This window comes from Crocuta crocuta, unplaced genomic scaffold (genome assembly GCF_008692635.1).
Source record: "Crocuta crocuta isolate KB4526 unplaced genomic scaffold, BGI_CrCroc_1.0 scaffold323, whole genome shotgun sequence".
Classification (NCBI taxonomy): Eukaryota; Metazoa; Chordata; class Mammalia; order Carnivora; family Hyaenidae; genus Crocuta; species Crocuta crocuta.
In genome coordinates, this window is record NW_027536465.1 from 3,040,396 (window position 1) to 3,055,744 (window position 15,349).

General features: G+C 54.9%; 1 protein-coding gene across 1 annotated transcript; it reads left to right on the forward strand.

Annotated features, from left to right (window-relative positions):
- The first annotated feature begins 566 nt into the window (after window positions 1-566).
- On the forward strand, window positions 567-9,616 carry LOC144218816 (pepsin A). Its single transcript, XM_077748788.1, has 9 exons — window positions 567-644; window positions 1,048-1,207; window positions 3,114-3,231; window positions 3,775-3,893; window positions 4,635-4,834; window positions 6,757-6,873; window positions 7,902-8,046; window positions 8,136-8,234; window positions 9,341-9,616. Exons 1-9 carry the CDS (start codon window positions 589-591, stop codon window positions 9,488-9,490), a joined length of 1,164 nt encoding a protein of 387 aa, XP_077604914.1. The 5' UTR covers window positions 567-588; the 3' UTR covers window positions 9,491-9,616.
- Window positions 9,617-15,349: the final 5,733 nt, after the last annotated feature.

Genomic DNA, 15,349 nt, shown 5'->3' on the forward strand with positions numbered 1-15,349 from the left:
ACAGCAGGGCCCGGAGGCTAGTTCGAAACCCAACAATCCCACATGAGGACCCATGTGGGCAGAGATGTGTCCCGAGTCCCGAACCACCGACCTTAGGGATGTGTTTCGGGGGTAGCAGCTACAGGAACACGGCCCATCGCCGAGTGGGGCACGGTCCCCTGAGATCCCCAGCCCCCTGGGCCACAGTGGGGGAGGGGGGCACAGCAGGGGGCAACACGCTTCCTGCACATCTGTTCCACGTTACGTGCACGTTAGACCACTTCTGTCAAAATTGTCACGTTTTAACGAATTCCATTATTTAAGAAATAATAAGCCACCACTCCATAGCTTGCTCTCTGCAGGGCCATCGCCTCTGCGGGATACGGTTACAGTGGAAATCTACTCCACTGGAAACTTCTCAGAACGGAGCTCAGGGGCGGGGACCGTCTTATCAGGAACTTTTCTGTTTGGAGTTGGGATAAGGGGTGACGAGGAGGGTGATGAGGCTGATCCCCAAGGACTGGGCCTGTATATAAGGGCCAGCTCCTGCCTGCTGCGGCACACTTCCACCGATCTACCCCTCTCTGGAGATTGGGACCCACCAGAACCATGAAGTGGCTGCTGTTGCTCGGCTTGCTGGTGCTCTCCGAGTGCACCATCATCAAGTGAGTCCGGGCACGCGCTGCACCGAGAACAGCTATTTCTTTTGCTGCCTGCCGTGTCGCCTTCTTTTTTCTTCCTCCCCTCACATTTTTCTTCCTCCCCTCTTCCCTCACCCGGCTCCACTCTGCTCCACCGGCTCCCGGCTCCCTTCTTGTCTGGCTCTGCCTTCTTGGGGAGGCAGCCCTGCCGACGTGGGCACGGGGCTGGGGGACTCCGGGCAACCACCTCCCCTCCCTGCCTCGGCGTGCCCAAAAGAGAAGCATCTCCCCCCCAGCTTCGCTTCCCCCTCCTCTCTTGGGCCAGCTCCCTCGCCCTTCCAAGGCTTGCACAGCAGCCCACGAGCAGACTCTCTGCCCCATTCCTCAGCCTCCTCTAAACCGCCCATTTGCTAATGTCCTGCCACAGGGTTCCCCTCGTCAGAAAGAAGTCCTTGAGGCAGAACCTGATCGAGCATGGCCTCCTGAAGGACTTCCTGAAGACGCACAGCTTCAACCCAGCCAGCAAGTACTTCCCCAATGAGGACGCCACCCTGGTAGCGGCCCAGCCCCTGGAGAACTACATGGATGTGAGTACGGGGGCGGGCAGCCGGGCAGCTCCGAGGACCGGCCAGCGCTCAGGACTCGCAGGCGGTAACCTGGGGCTCTGCTCCCAGGACCTCAGAGGCACAGGGAAGGGCAGGAAGTGACCGTCAGGGCTGTTCTCCCCCATATCATCCTTTCATCTGGTGTTTACACATCCAGAGCACGTCTTTACGTGTCTGTGCTGGGCCCAGGGGCGGCCGTAACGAGCAAAGCCCCGCGCAGCCCCTGTCCTCATGGAGGTCACGGTCCAGGAGGAAGAGACAGACAGTCGTCAGGGAGCCTTGCAAACCATGAACAGCACAACCGGGCCGGGGGCTGCTCAGTGAAGGTCTCAGGCTATGAGGCTGTGGCCGGGGCAGGCAGTGAAGGAAGCATGGGGGTCTCCAGGGGACAGGAGGGAGTCCCAGAGGGCTGACGGCATGTGCCGGACCTCGCGACAGTGGGGAACAGAGTGCATTTGAGGACAGGAGGTCAGTGTTCATGGAGAGCAGAGAGCTAGAGAAAGAGGCACAATCGAGGACCAAGGGGCCGGAGACTGGGTCCGACCAGAGTCCCCCAGTGGTCTACATCCTAATGGCCACTCAATCATCCTAACCGGGAGGGCTGACACGATCCGATGCGAGTTTCAGGAAGATCACTCTGACTCTTCCATCTGCGACCCAATGGCAACACCCTGCCCTTTAGTAGATATTGTGTCCCGAGTGTCAACGGCGCTGGGCCGTGGTTGCCTGTCGTTAAGGTCGTAGCCTATGAAATCTGCCAGACCTGGTGCAAAGCTAGGCTTTAATCCTGAGCAGCCGTGTGACCTTGGGGAAGTCCTTTAAATTCTGAGTGAGCTTTAGTGTCCTTGTCTGTAAAACAGAACCACTAATATCTACCATCGGGGGTTGTGGCAAGTAATTAATGCAGTAATGTCTGGAATTTTTTTGGTTTTTAAGGTTTGTTGGTTTTTGTTTTTGGGGTTTTGTTTTGTTTTGTTTTGGGGTTTTTTGGAGTACTTAGCACAGGGCCCGGCCTTTGGCAAGAGCTTGGTAAAGTTAGTCCACCTACTCACTTAGCAAATATTTATGAAGCACCTACTATGTGCCAGAGGCTCTGTGCAAGGAGGTAAGGAAACAATGGTGGATAATCAAAGTTCCTGGAGCTTATATTCTAGTAGGAAAGACAAATAAGAGACAAATAAGTATCTCAGATAATTCAGGTAATGACCAGAGTCACAAAGAAAAACTAATCAGAGTAAGAGGAAGGAGAACCAGGAGGGAAGGGCAAATTTAGATAAAGTGGTCAGGGAGGGCCTCTTGGCAGAGGTGACAGTTGAGTGGTGAGAAGGAGCCAGCCAAGGAAAGATCTAGAATAAGCAGGTGCCCAGCACAAGAAATAGCAAGTGCAAAGGCCCTGCGAGGGGAATGAGCCTGACGTCATCATCAAAGAACAGCAAGCCCCACGGGGCTGGAACAGAGCTGGGAAGGGAGTAGGTGCTGCCACTGAGATTAACCATCCTGACTCTGTGCCTTCTTGAACCGGCTACACACACCTAGATTTAGGAATCAGATGTCTGGAGGGGTGCCCACCGTGAGGTGATTTGCTTACCCCCCACCATCAACAATTTAATGAAAAAGCATTTCAGCCTAGACTTGGGGGGGGGGAGGGTGGTGCTGGAAAGGTCCGCCCCTGTCCGAGAACGTGCATTCTCTAGGACTATGAGACTCAGATATACCAGACAAGAGCTGAATGACGAGGGGACAGCCAATAATTGTTGGGTGTTCATGGTGCGAAGAGAACAGTCAGAGGGTAACAGAGGAGCAATCAGGGAAGACTTCCAGGAGGAGGGGGAGGCCAGCCTGGGGAGCCCCAGTGCGGTCAGCGAGCTGTTCCATCCCACCCTGACAGATGGAGTACTTTGGCACCATCGGCATTGGCACCCCCCCTCAGGAGTTCACCGTCATCTTCGACACCGGCTCCTCCAACCTGTGGGTGCCATCGGTCTACTGCAACAGCCCTGCCTGCAGTGAGTGCCTGGCCCTGCCCTGCCCGGGCTGCCCGGTCACCAGCCGACCTGGGGCCCTGAACACCCAGGGGTTTCAAATAGGTCCATTGTCAAACCTGGGAGAGTCACTCAGGGATTCACTTGGCAGGCATCACTGAGCACCTGCTAGGCGCCAAGCACTGGGTGCCCAGGGACAATGGAGTGAATCATGCCCGGTCCCTGCCCTCACAGAGCTCAATCCACCAGCAGAGAGAATTTGAAAGTGCTTGGCACCTCGGACAGCCAGAGCCTGCTCTGTTCAGTGTTAGCCTGGACGCCCTTGGGAGCACTGTGAGGTCCGCTGGGGACCTTCCATCAGTGACAGGGTCCCCTACTGGCCCAACGAGACAGAAGTGGAACCTGGGAATGCTTAGGCTCCAAAGTCTGGGGCAAAGGTTACATTTCTCCTCCAAAGCCCCACCCAGAACCAAGACACCCCACCCCACCCCCACCGAAGATATTCTCGGCCCACGACTCTCACTCAGCTTTTCGAACTTGACACTGTTACTTCTTGCCCCCCCGCAGCCAACCACAAACGCTTCAACCCTCAGCAGTCCTCCACCTACCAGGCCACCAGCCAGCCAGTCTCCATCGCCTATGGCACCGGCAGCATGACAGGCATCCTGGGCTACGACACCGTCCAGGTGAGCCCCTGCTGGCTGGCCACCTCACCCTGCCCACCCCTGGAGCCATCTTCCGGGGATCCTGGGGACTGCAGTGCACCCCGCCCCCCAGAGTCAGCTTGTTCAAGGGTGGGGGTGCTCAGTGATCACAAAAGTAACCTGAGAGGCGATGCGGGAAGGGAAAGTGGCAGAGATGTCATCTCTAGGTGGGGCAGTAGCGGGTGAGGGAGTGGCTTCCCGGAGCCATAAGGCAACCTCCGCACCCCCAAGTTGAATGCTAGGTAGGGGCCAGGAGCAGAAGGCACAAAAGCTCAGTTCTCTTTCAGCACCTCCTCCCCTTCCTCGTCCCCCCACCTGCAGCCCCCCTGAGTCAGGACAGCTTCACAAGCACATCCCCCGCCCCCCCCACAAGATGTAGCAGGGTCAGGGGCTCTGACTTGTCTGGGGTCCGCTTTGCATCCAATCAGAAGCTAGAGCGCTAGTATGTGCGCATGCACAGACACACACACACACGCGCCGTGACCATCTGCTCCGCGGCAAATTCTCACTCCAGACTGTGGCCATCTGGAGATCAGTCGCAATGGTTACATCCACAGGAATAATAAGCACGCCCGGGGACAGGACTCCCTTCCTCCCCGCCTGCCACACCGGAAGCCAAGTCCTACTCAGAATGAACCAGGGACGCTCTGGGCCCAGGGCTGGTGCCCACCGAGCTCAGCCAACCCGCACTGACCGCAAACTTGGTGGTTTCCCCTGATTCAGGTCGGAGGCGTCTCAGACACCAACCAGATCTTCGGCCTGAGCGAGACCGAGCCCGGCTCCTTCCTGTACTACGCTCCCTTCGATGGCATCCTGGGTCTGGCCTACCCCCAGATCTCCGCCTCCGGGGCCACACCCGTCTTTGACAACATGTGGAACGAGGGTCTGGTTTCCCAGGATCTCTTCTCAGTCTACCTGAGCAGGTAAGTTGGGCAGGGGGAGGGGGTCACGGCCACCTGGCCCCGCAGGGGGCTGTCCAGAGCTGGGTGGGGTGGACAGGGTCTCAGTGAGCAAGGCATTCAAAAGGTTGATGTCTAACTCTCAAGAGGTAAATCTTGGCGAGAATGGTGCCAAAGCCCTCCCTGAGGAGCTGCCTTCACTGGTCTTGCTTTACCAGCGTGAGTTTTATCACCTTGACCTACACAGTCAAATGTCTGTCGCCATTTGCTCCCACCACCAGCCCACTAGTAGCTGGTCCCCACCAGACCACCATGTTAAGTGCATCCACTTAAAACAGGGGCCAACATTCCACAGCAAAAAGTGAAAATTGGGGCACCTGGGTGGCTCAGTCAGTTGAGGGTCCAACTCTTGGTCTCGGCTCAAGTCTCGATCTCGGGGTCATGAGTTCATGCCCCACATTGGGCCCCGCACTGGGCGTGGAGCCTACTTAAAAGACAAAAATGAAAATAGGACTTGTGTCTTCAACAAGGCAACTTTTAAATGATGAATGCAAGTTTCCTCTGTTGGTTAACAAAATCTAGGTTCCAGATGTGGCTCTGAGTGTATTCTAAGAATGAGTAAAGAATAAGCCAAGGGTTCGTTTGATTGAGCAGAGGTTTATGCAAGAATATCAGAGTGTCGTCAGTTTTCCAGACACTCAGCTTTCCTCCAACACATCCTTCTCTTTCGAGGGGATCGGTCGTGGTCAATGTTTTTCTTGACCTGTTAACTGCTCCGCTGTAATCTCCCTGCATTGCGTTGCATGGTCAGAGGTTTATAGGGAGCTGGGGTGGGGTTAGGTGAGTGGAGACCATTTTATCTGTGGCCAGTTCTTTCATGGTTAATTTCTTATCATCACCCACCTTTGCTTCCCTATCTAACTGGAAACTGCAGAGATTTAAAAAGAGAATGTCCCGGTCGCAAGGATCCCTGAAATTTACAACAGGAGGAAACCATTCATCTGTTTTTCCTCTTGGACCCTGAATATTCAAGTCGGCTCTTAAACACAGCCTGCCTTTATGCGTACTTAGGGGTTTCCTTTCCTCTTATTTCTCCCCCAGATCAGGGTTTCTCAATCACCACACTATGGACATTTCAGACCAGATAATTGCTTCTGTTGGGGCTGTCCTGTGCATTGCAGGATATTTAGCGCTTTCCCTGGCCTCTATCTGCTAGCGATCAGTGGCACCCCCTTAAGGCCACCACTGAATCATGACAATCAAAAAAAATGTCCCAGACGTTGGCAAATTGGAAACTGCCCCCTGGCTGAGAACCCATGAACTACACTATCAAGTCCTTAAGAGCAGACATTGTCATGCATTCATTTTTTTTTTGTAAGCTTATTTATTTATTTGGGGAGCAAGACAGAGAGAGCGAGTGGGGGAAGGGTAGAGAGAGAGGGAGAGAGAGACAGAATCCGAAGCAGACTCCACACTCCCAGCTCAGAGCTCAAATTCACAAACCAGGAGACCATGACCTGAGCCAAGACCAAGAGTCAGACGCTAAACTGATTCTAAACCGACAGAGCCACCCAGGCGCCCCTATATTCAGTTCTCTTGAGGTCCCCAAAGCAATGAAGGTAGAAACCACACACTTCGGAACCGGAAAGAACTGGGCTCCAGTCTTGGTTTGGGTATTCCCCTGCTGTGGGACCTTGAGCAAGTTGCTTCACTTCTTTGAGCCTCAGTTTCCTCACTTGTAAAGTGGAAATAACAGTAGCAACCACTTACCCTTGGTGTAAGGATTAGAAAAACCCTGTCTGTCATATACCCTCAGCGCAGCTCCAGCACTGCCAAGAACTCGGTCTAGGGTCAGTAGCTCTTAGAACGCACATAGCAGATAGATGCTCAGTTAATTAATGAATGGTGAATCCCTGTCTTGTCCCCTCCCCCACCCCTTTCCATAGCAATGACCAGAGTGGCAGCGTGGTGATGTTTGGTGGCATCGACTCTTCTTACTACAGTGGAAATCTGAACTGGGTGCCTGTTTCTGTTGAGGGTTACTGGCAGATCAGCGTGGACAGGTGAGAACACTGGCAAGGGTCCTAGATCTCCTTTGCGTGTAGATTCCTAGTTAACCAAGCTTTCTAGAAACCCCCTGGAACAGCCAAACAGCCAGCACAGGGAAATGTACCCCAGGAGGAGAAAGCAGGAGCTGGCCAAGCCAGCGAGATCCCAAGAAAGACACCTCGCTCGAGGAGTCGAACTGCCTGGGACCCTCCCCACTCCTCACCCTCGACAAGTGGCAAGGATGAGACAGCCACTTTCCTTCCGGTCTAACAGACAGGACAATCTACTGCCATCGTGTCCACAGGTCCCAGCACGGAGGGGACCCCCGAACTGGTACTCACTCCACCCACTCTAGGGCAAAGGGGCTGACTAATTTCAGGGTATTCCCCCCCACTGTCCCCTTTGGAGCCTTCCCCTCCCCCAAGCAGCCTCATTCCCCAGCTGTCCATCACCCCACCGGCCTGCTAGGGGACCACCTACACAGGTTTGCCCAAGAATGACCAGTTCCCTGGGATGCCAGGCTTACGGTACTAAAACCAGGACTGTCCTGGGCAGACCGGCCCGTACCAGTTGCCTTACACCTGCCGCAGCCAGTGGCTAAAACTCTGTCACTTCCTCTACCTCCTGACCCTGCTCTGTATCTCTGCCACGCCCCCCGCTGACCACCTCTGGGTGTCTGCTTCCCTGAGAGGCCTCCCCCCTTGCTCGCCTCCACCCCCCTCCCCCAGACCATGCTGCAGTTCCCCTCCCACGTGTCCGCTTCTTCCAGCTCTTTCTCCATCATAACTTACCTTGCCAGCCAGACCATGAGCTCCCTGCAGCCTGGAACCATGTGGCTGTCTGGCTTTGCATCTCCCAGCCAAGCACAGAGCAGGCACTCAGTCAATATTTGAGTAATTGAATGCATGACGGAGAAGCTGGACTTTTACGTGTTGGCCAGTGGATGGAAGGAGGGACCCTCTGGGGCCACCTGGTTCCTCCTTGGGGAGATATGCACCCTGGGGACTCAGGGGACCCTTCTCGTGTCTTCCCCCATATGTAGCATTACCATGAACGGAGAGTCCATCGCTTGCAATGGGGGTTGCCAGGCCATCGTTGACACAGGCACCTCTCTGCTGACTGGCCCAACCAATGCCATTGCCAACATCCAGAGCGACATTGGAGCCAGCCAGAACTCCAACGGCCAGGTGAGTCAGACGGCCCTGTTCTAGACCCAAGTGGTGGCTGCCTGCCACGCAGAAGACACCAAAGCCCTCCTAACCCTCGCTCTTCCCAGATGGCGATCAGCTGCTCAGCCATCAACAGCCTGCCCGACATCGTCTTCACCATCAACGGCTACGAGTATCCTTTGCCTCCCAGCGCCTACATCCTGCAGGTAAGGGGGCTCTGGGCCAGCCACCTATGTGTGCCCGCAGAGGGTGTGGCCACATGCCACACCCCCTCCCCCTCCCCTGGCTTTTGCACAAGGGAAAGTGTGCTTCCACAAGCGAAAGCTGACATCAGCTCTGGACAGCCTCCGGAGAAAAAAGAATACATTTAAAATAGCCGCATGCATGAAAATGTGGTTGCAGCGCCGGTCCCCCCCCGAAAAGGGCAAAAGTGAGGTAAAGGCAGGTGGCAGGAAAAGAGGGTTTCTAGTCAGACACCGGAGTGCAATCCCTGGGTGTCAGTGACTAGCTCACGGAGCCTAAGCCAGCTGCAACCTCTCCCAGCCTCAGTTTCCCCATCTAAAAACTAGAGACGTCAGCTTTCCCCATCCTCTGAGCGTGGTAAGGGTGATCAAGTCAGACCGACCACATCAAAGGTACAAACAGGGTTGAGCAAATGAGAACCACACCTTCCGTAGGGTCAGGGCTTGTGAAGTGACAAACCCTTTACTTGGTAGAAATGAGCCGCAGGACCACGCCTCGCCTGTTACGACACCAGGGGGAAAGCTCGTTTGGCCCAGTGGGTCGATGCTACACAGCAAGAAGGGCTGCTATCCGGGCGGGCCGGTCCCCCAGGCTCCACACTGCTTCATTGGTAGTGGGCGGGGCCTAAACAGTGGGGTTTTCCAGAGCTCCCCAGGTGACTCTGGGGTGCAGCCAAGGTTGTGGCCCGGTGCCCTCGTAAATGAAAAGGACTAGCAGCTGATCTCCTCTGCCACTGGATGGGATCAGAATAATGAGAAAAGGCTGTGTCACTGGAGCCTCCAAAATCCTTCACGGCAGCTGAGTTTTCCCCAAACCCCTCACCCCGATGCTGATGTCAGGGTCTGTACCGCGGCCAGAAACCCTGGATAATGTCTAGTAATCCCTGGAAACCAATAGAAGCATGAGTGGCTTACACAGGCCGGCTCTGGCCCCGGACGCCAGCCAGGACGTCCCTCCTTGCGCGTGCCTCGCAGCAGCGGCCCACGCAGCTCGAGGCTCCGTCCCCAGCGCCTCGTCCCTGCCGAGCCAGCGACCTGTCCATCTCCAGCTTCCTTCTCCTCTTCCGCAGAGCCAGCAGGGCTGTGTCAGCGGCCTGCAGGGCATGAACCTCCCCACCGCCTCCGGAGAGCTCTGGATCCTGGGTGATGTCTTCATCCGCCAGTACTTTGCCGTCTTCGACAGGGCGAACAACCAGGTGGGCCTGGCCCCCGTGGCCTGAGCCCGTGTCTTTCCCACCGCGTCCCCGAGAAGATCTAGCCTAAGTAGGCCTCTCTAGATGTATATAATTCTCCTGACTGTTCTTCCTCGGGGATTGTGGAGGCAGAGTCTTGGCCCCACCCCCTGTCATACCAATAACGTAGAATAAAAACCCAACCTCCTGAGAAAATGCTCTGTGCCGTCTCTTCTCTTCGTATCCCCCCCCACACACACCACCAGGGTTAGAACACCAGGGCAGGGGTGGGGGTGGGGGTGGGGACAAGACGCCCACATCCACTTGGGCCACATCAAACAGTGCCAGTGGTTCACACCCCATAATCGAGCCGGGAAGTCGAATGGGCCTCCACGGGTCTGCTGGGAGCATCGTGTAAAGATGGGCACCAGAAATGCCAGGCCTGTCATCTCCTCGTGGGACAGGGGACCAAGGTTCTCGGTGAGGGAGTCGACTTCTTTCTCCCAAAGGCAGTAAGAGATGGTGAGAAAAGGAAAGAGATCGAGGGGAGGTAGCATTGTGCTGATACTCCTAAGCAGGCCAGGCAAGGGTCGGAGGGGTGATCAAGGCTGGCACCCCCAAATCTCCTGGGCTGCTCTCTACGGTTAGCTGCTGATCCAGACTAACGCCTGAAGAGCCCTCAATGCTCTCGCGCTGGGCACAGGACCTTGAACCAATCCGTTTCCCCATCAATAATTTAAACTTATTTTTTATTTATTTTTTAATGCTTATTTATTGTTGTTTTTCAAAATGTTTTATTTATTTTTGAGAAACAGAGGGGGACAGCGTGAGCAGGGGAGGGTCAGAGAGAGAGGGAGATACCGAATCTGAAGACAGCTCCAAACTCTGAGCTGTTAGCACAGAGCCCGACGCAGGCTTGAACCCATGAACCCTGTGATCATGACCTGAGCTGAAGTCGGACGTTTAACTGACTGAGCCACCCAGGAGCCCCATAATGCTTATTTATTTTTAAAAGAGAGAGAAACTGAGCGTAAACAGGGGAGGACCAGAGAGAGAGAGACAAAGAGTCCAAAGCAGGCTCCAGCCTCTGAGCTGTCAGCACAGAGCCCAACACAGGGCTCAAACTCATGAACTGTGAGATGATGACCTGAACCAAAGTCAGACACTTAACCAACTGAGCCACCCAGACACCCCACCCTGACAGTAATTGAAAGAGGATGGTTCTCCAGTCTCCTGAGCAGAGGGTTCGAGAAGAAGTGAGCGTGCTCAGTAGCAGATATGCCCAAGCCCTGCAAACGGGAATACGGGAGAGCAGCAGTTCTGCCTGTGGGTTTGGTGGCAAAATGTCCAGTGAGGAACAAAGTTACGAAAGAAGCAATGCAACGTGTAGCGTTCTAGGCGGTGCTCCTTGGAGGTGCACAAGGCAGGTTCCCCAAAGGCTCCGAGAAGTGCTCCTGCAAAGTGATCTCTTTGACCTTGACTCAGCTCAGCGTGATGCCGATTCGTCCCCAGGTTTCTCTCTTGCAGTCCTGTGCTTCTTGGCTGCACTGTGGGAAGACTCCCATAGCGGAGAGCTGGCCTCCGGGCTGAGGGCGGGAGCTGGGCCTCCCTGACTTTGGGGTGCCCAGAACAACATGGCTTTGGAAACTCCTGTCACCATCCTCCCCCAGTGTGTCATTTGTCACTTACACAAACATAAGATGTTGGGCTCCAGGACGCCCCAGGGCTCTCCACTGTCACAAATACCCTCCCTACCTCATCTTCCACAGCCCAATGATCTTTCTGAAACATAAACCTGATGGCATCTCTCCCTTGCTTGAAGCCTTCTTGTGTATTTATTTTTGAGAGAGAGAGAGAGTGTGCCCGAGTAGGGTAGGGGCAGAGAGAGGGGGACAGAGGATCTGAAGCAAGTTTCATGATGATAGCAACAAGTCCCATTGTGGGGCTTGAACTCACGAACCTCGAGATCATGACCTGAGCCAAACCAGACGCTCTATCAACTGAGCCACCCAGGCGCCCCCTGAAGGGCTTTAATGGATGCTTTGGAATCGCACGTGGAACAAGACAATACATCCTCCAGCCCCAGCATGCTCCGGTCCCCAGCTACCTTCCCTGCCTCCCCTTGACCTCTCTCGCCCTGAGCTCCCACCACCCTGGTCTTTTGCCACCTGCACAGATGCCCAAACTTCTTCCCTCCCCCTGGACCTCTGCACGCCCAGTTCCCTTCACCTGCCTTGCTGCTCCCTTCCTCTTGACCTGCTAACACCAAGCATCCTGCAGACCTCAGCTTAAATAGCGCTCCCCTGTGAAGCCCTCCCTGACTACTGTCTCGTGGAGCCCAGCGCTGCGGTCTGCTAGGGCTTTCAGCCCTACCTACCATCAGGCACTCATGGGAGAGCTTGTTTTAGATCTACTGAGGCAGGGACAGCTGAAGCCTCAGCGTCAAGAGCAAGGGCCTGGCACACTGCAGGTGCTCAATAAATATGTGTTGCCTGAGTGATGAATCCAAGATAAGTTTTCGGAAGGAAACAAGGAAGTGGATCTGATTTCACCGAGGGCACGCTTAAGACCGCAGATGGGTCCGCTCCCACCCCCGACAGCATTCTGTCCCCATCCTATTTGGTTCTGAGATAAACAGGTGGGCTCCTCGGGGTTCCAGGGAGGAATTTCACGCTGTCCTGGCTCCTCTGTCGTGTTCCCGTTTCTGGCATTTCCGGAGCACCTGCCATGAGCCAGGCAGCGTGCGAGGCTCCGGGGACGCGGGGCCGGCTTCCTGGACCCCTGCCCCCCTCTATTCCTGGCCCCCGGCAGCTGCAGCCCAGCCCCTCTTCCATTTCCTCACCCTGGGATTCCTGGATCCAGACAGAATCTAAAAAGGCTCCCCTTTAAAACAGACCATTTGGACTGAGAAACCCTGCGCTGACGGATCCGATCTGCCTCCTCCAACTTTGCCCCACGAGATACAACGGATTCACATTCCTTTTGAACAGTCTCGGGCTTCTTTTTTCATCCCTCTCTGCTCCCTGCAGGCCTTGGGGGTGTGAGCGCAGCTCAGCCTTTCCCTTCACACTTATCCAGGGGTGTAGTTTCATCTCCTAGATCTCTGCGCCACGGGTCTGTGGAGCCCGCACGCTGGTACAGCCCCGAAGGAACGCCACTTGGCACTATCTACCCGAATTAGACATGCGTATGCCTTCTGGCCCAGAATGTCACTTCTGGGAATTGATCTTAAAGATATACTTGCGCACGTGCAAAATGATGTAAGTACAAGGTTATTCTTTGTAGCATCTTTCGGAAGAGCAAGATTTGAGAGGACCCATGCGTCCACCCGGTGGGGGATGGTTTTAAACAGCTTGGCGTGTGAACACGAGGAGCCGATCCGCAGCTGTTAAAAGGTTTAAAATGAGTATGCTCCGCTAGGTGCTGGGAAAGATCTCGTGAAAGGATCGTTAGGTGAAACACACACGCGCACACGCAAAGGTGACAACGGGCCTGTACTGAGCGATCTTTGGATTACAAAGGAAGAAGCTAAGATTCCCTTGCACTTCCATATAGGACCTGAGAAATGACGCCCAGAATCAGAAACCTGGAAAGGAAGAAGAGGGGGAGCTGGGTAGATGGGGGAGGGGGAGACATGTCATTGAACACAGTTTTACATGTTTGTATTTCTAATGCTGTGAATGTACTACACATTAAAAATAAGGAAAGGTAAAAAAACAAAACAAAACAAAACGGGGCGCCTGGGTGGCTTAGTCGGTTAAGCGTCCGACTTTCGCTTAGGTCATGATCTCGCGGTTCGTGGGTCCGAGCCCCGCGTCAGGCTCTGTGCCGACTGCCAGCTCAGAGCCTGGAGCCTGTTTCAGTCTGTGACTCCCTCTCTCTCTGACCCTCCCCTGCTCACGCTGTCTCTCTCTCTCTCTCTCCTAGAAATAAATAAAACATTAAAAAAAAAAATAAGGAAAGGTACTCTTAAATCTGAGTTTATCCTAATTCAAAACCTAATGTGGTTTCTTCTCAAGCCTGTTCACCTATAAACCTCCTAACCCACAGGGCGCCTGGGGGGCTCAGTCGATTGAACGTCTGACTTCGGCTCGGGTCATGATCTCCGGGTTTGTGGGTTCACGCCCGGCGTCAGGCTCCATGCTGACGCCTGGAGCCTGGAGCCTGCTTTGGATTCTGTCTCTCTCTCAAACATAAATAAACTGAAACAAAGCGAAACCTCCAAACCCAGGTCTTTTGAACAGGGTCTGCTAAGGTGGCCCTTTGGGAACTCCCCAGGTCCAGTGAAACTGACACTGCGGACCTTCTGGCACCTTCTCTTCTGCATCCTCTACTCCTCAGACCCCTCCTAAGCGTGGAGTTCCTGGTAGCGGATACTGTAGGGTGTGTTCACCCCAGAACAAACACCACCGCCCCCATCCCCCCACCCCCTGCATGTTGGAGTCTGAGAATTCAGACCAGCTGCTGAGATTTCAGACCAGCCCATCCCATTCATTAAAAGCAGCTCTCACCCATCTGGGGTCCCGAAGGCAGCCGTCCAGCCTGTTGGAGCCAGCCAGCCCCGGACAGGGGCCCACGCATCCGGGGGCTTATTTCGGGCAGAACACGTCCTTACCAAGTTGGATCTCACTGGGGCCTCCCAACATGTCCCGTTAGCACTGCTTGAAGGGGGACAGCTCTGGGCCCCCCGGGGGTCCCCGCAAGGGACTATGCTGACCACAGTGTGAGTGACGGCAGTCCTGGCCAGCCGGGAGGCCCTCTGCAGACGGCTCCCTCACCACTTCCGCAAGCACCTGCTTGCACCCTGGAACCAGCGCAAAGGAGGCAGGCTCCCTCCTTGACCCTGGCCAGCTCGACCTGCTGGAGGGCCAACGGCCTGGGAGCAAGAGTGGGGACAGAGCGGCGCGAGGACGCCTTTGTCCATGGGAGGACCATTCTTAGGTGTGTGCCACACGGTCTCCCGGAGGGTCTGCAGAGGGACTCGGCTCCAGATGCCCGTAGCCGTGACCCACTCTTGATGCGCCGCGATTGGTTTTCTTCCCGTCTCTGTCTCACCAGCCCCTCCTCCCTCGCCGTGCTCCCTGGGATCACCCCCAGGTCAGTGACTCTCCCGCAGATATTTATCTTGAAGTCTTCTCTTGGGGGAGCCCAAACCAAAACCGGGTAATCACGGCGCCCTGCCACGTGTGGTCTCTGAAATTCCAGCGGAAGAATCTGACCAAGTGTGATGTGAAGGCACAAAGCCCAGACTGGGAGTCAGAGAAACAGGGTCTCCCCCCAGCTCAGACCCTATAATCTGTGCAACCTTAGGACACCCCTTTGGGCTTCTGTGGTCCTAGCTGTCACTGGGGAGTGGGAATCCAGATAAGCATTTGTTATACTTGGACCAACTTGGGAGAACTGTTTACAGCTATCTTCCTGCCCTTGACTTTTTTCTTTTAACATTCACAATAAATACAATTTACTTGATCTCGGTGGAGGGGGAAACTGGCATTAAAACTCAACTGCACACTTTATTGAATAGCAATGAGAAAACTGGCACTTTTAGCCATTACCACGTTGATAGCTGGGTTCTTCGGGAAGGGGACAACGTGGAGGCAGCCAGCGTTCGACACTTTCATCCTGAAATTAGATCCTGGGGGAGAGGAGGCTCGTGTAGTGGGTGGGCTGCACCGAGTCACAAGTGCAAACCACAGAGGCATCAGTGCCTGCCACTGTCACAGCCCCGAGCAACAGGAGTGTTACGATGCCCATGACACAGAGGAAGGATCCGGACCTAAGGGCCTGGGGCCAGTCCCAGCTGAGCAGGGCACACGCCTGTGTGTTACCGGATAGAACAGTCTCTGGACCCTTTGGATCTCTCAAGTCTCGGGTTTCCATGCTCCTAGCTGGGGATTTGTTATTCCT

Coding starts and splice junctions, on each gene's coding strand:
- LOC144218816 (XM_077748788.1), top strand. CDS start 589: ATGAAGTGGCTGCTGTTGCTCGGCTTGCTGGTGCTCTCCGAGTGCACC. Junction 1,208..3,113: donor CCCTGGAGAACTACATGGAT/GTGAGTACGGGG, acceptor CCACCCTGACAG/ATGGAGTACTTTGGCACCAT. Junction 3,232..3,774: donor CTGCAACAGCCCTGCCTGCA/GTGAGTGCCTGG, acceptor GCCCCCCCGCAG/CCAACCACAAACGCTTCAAC.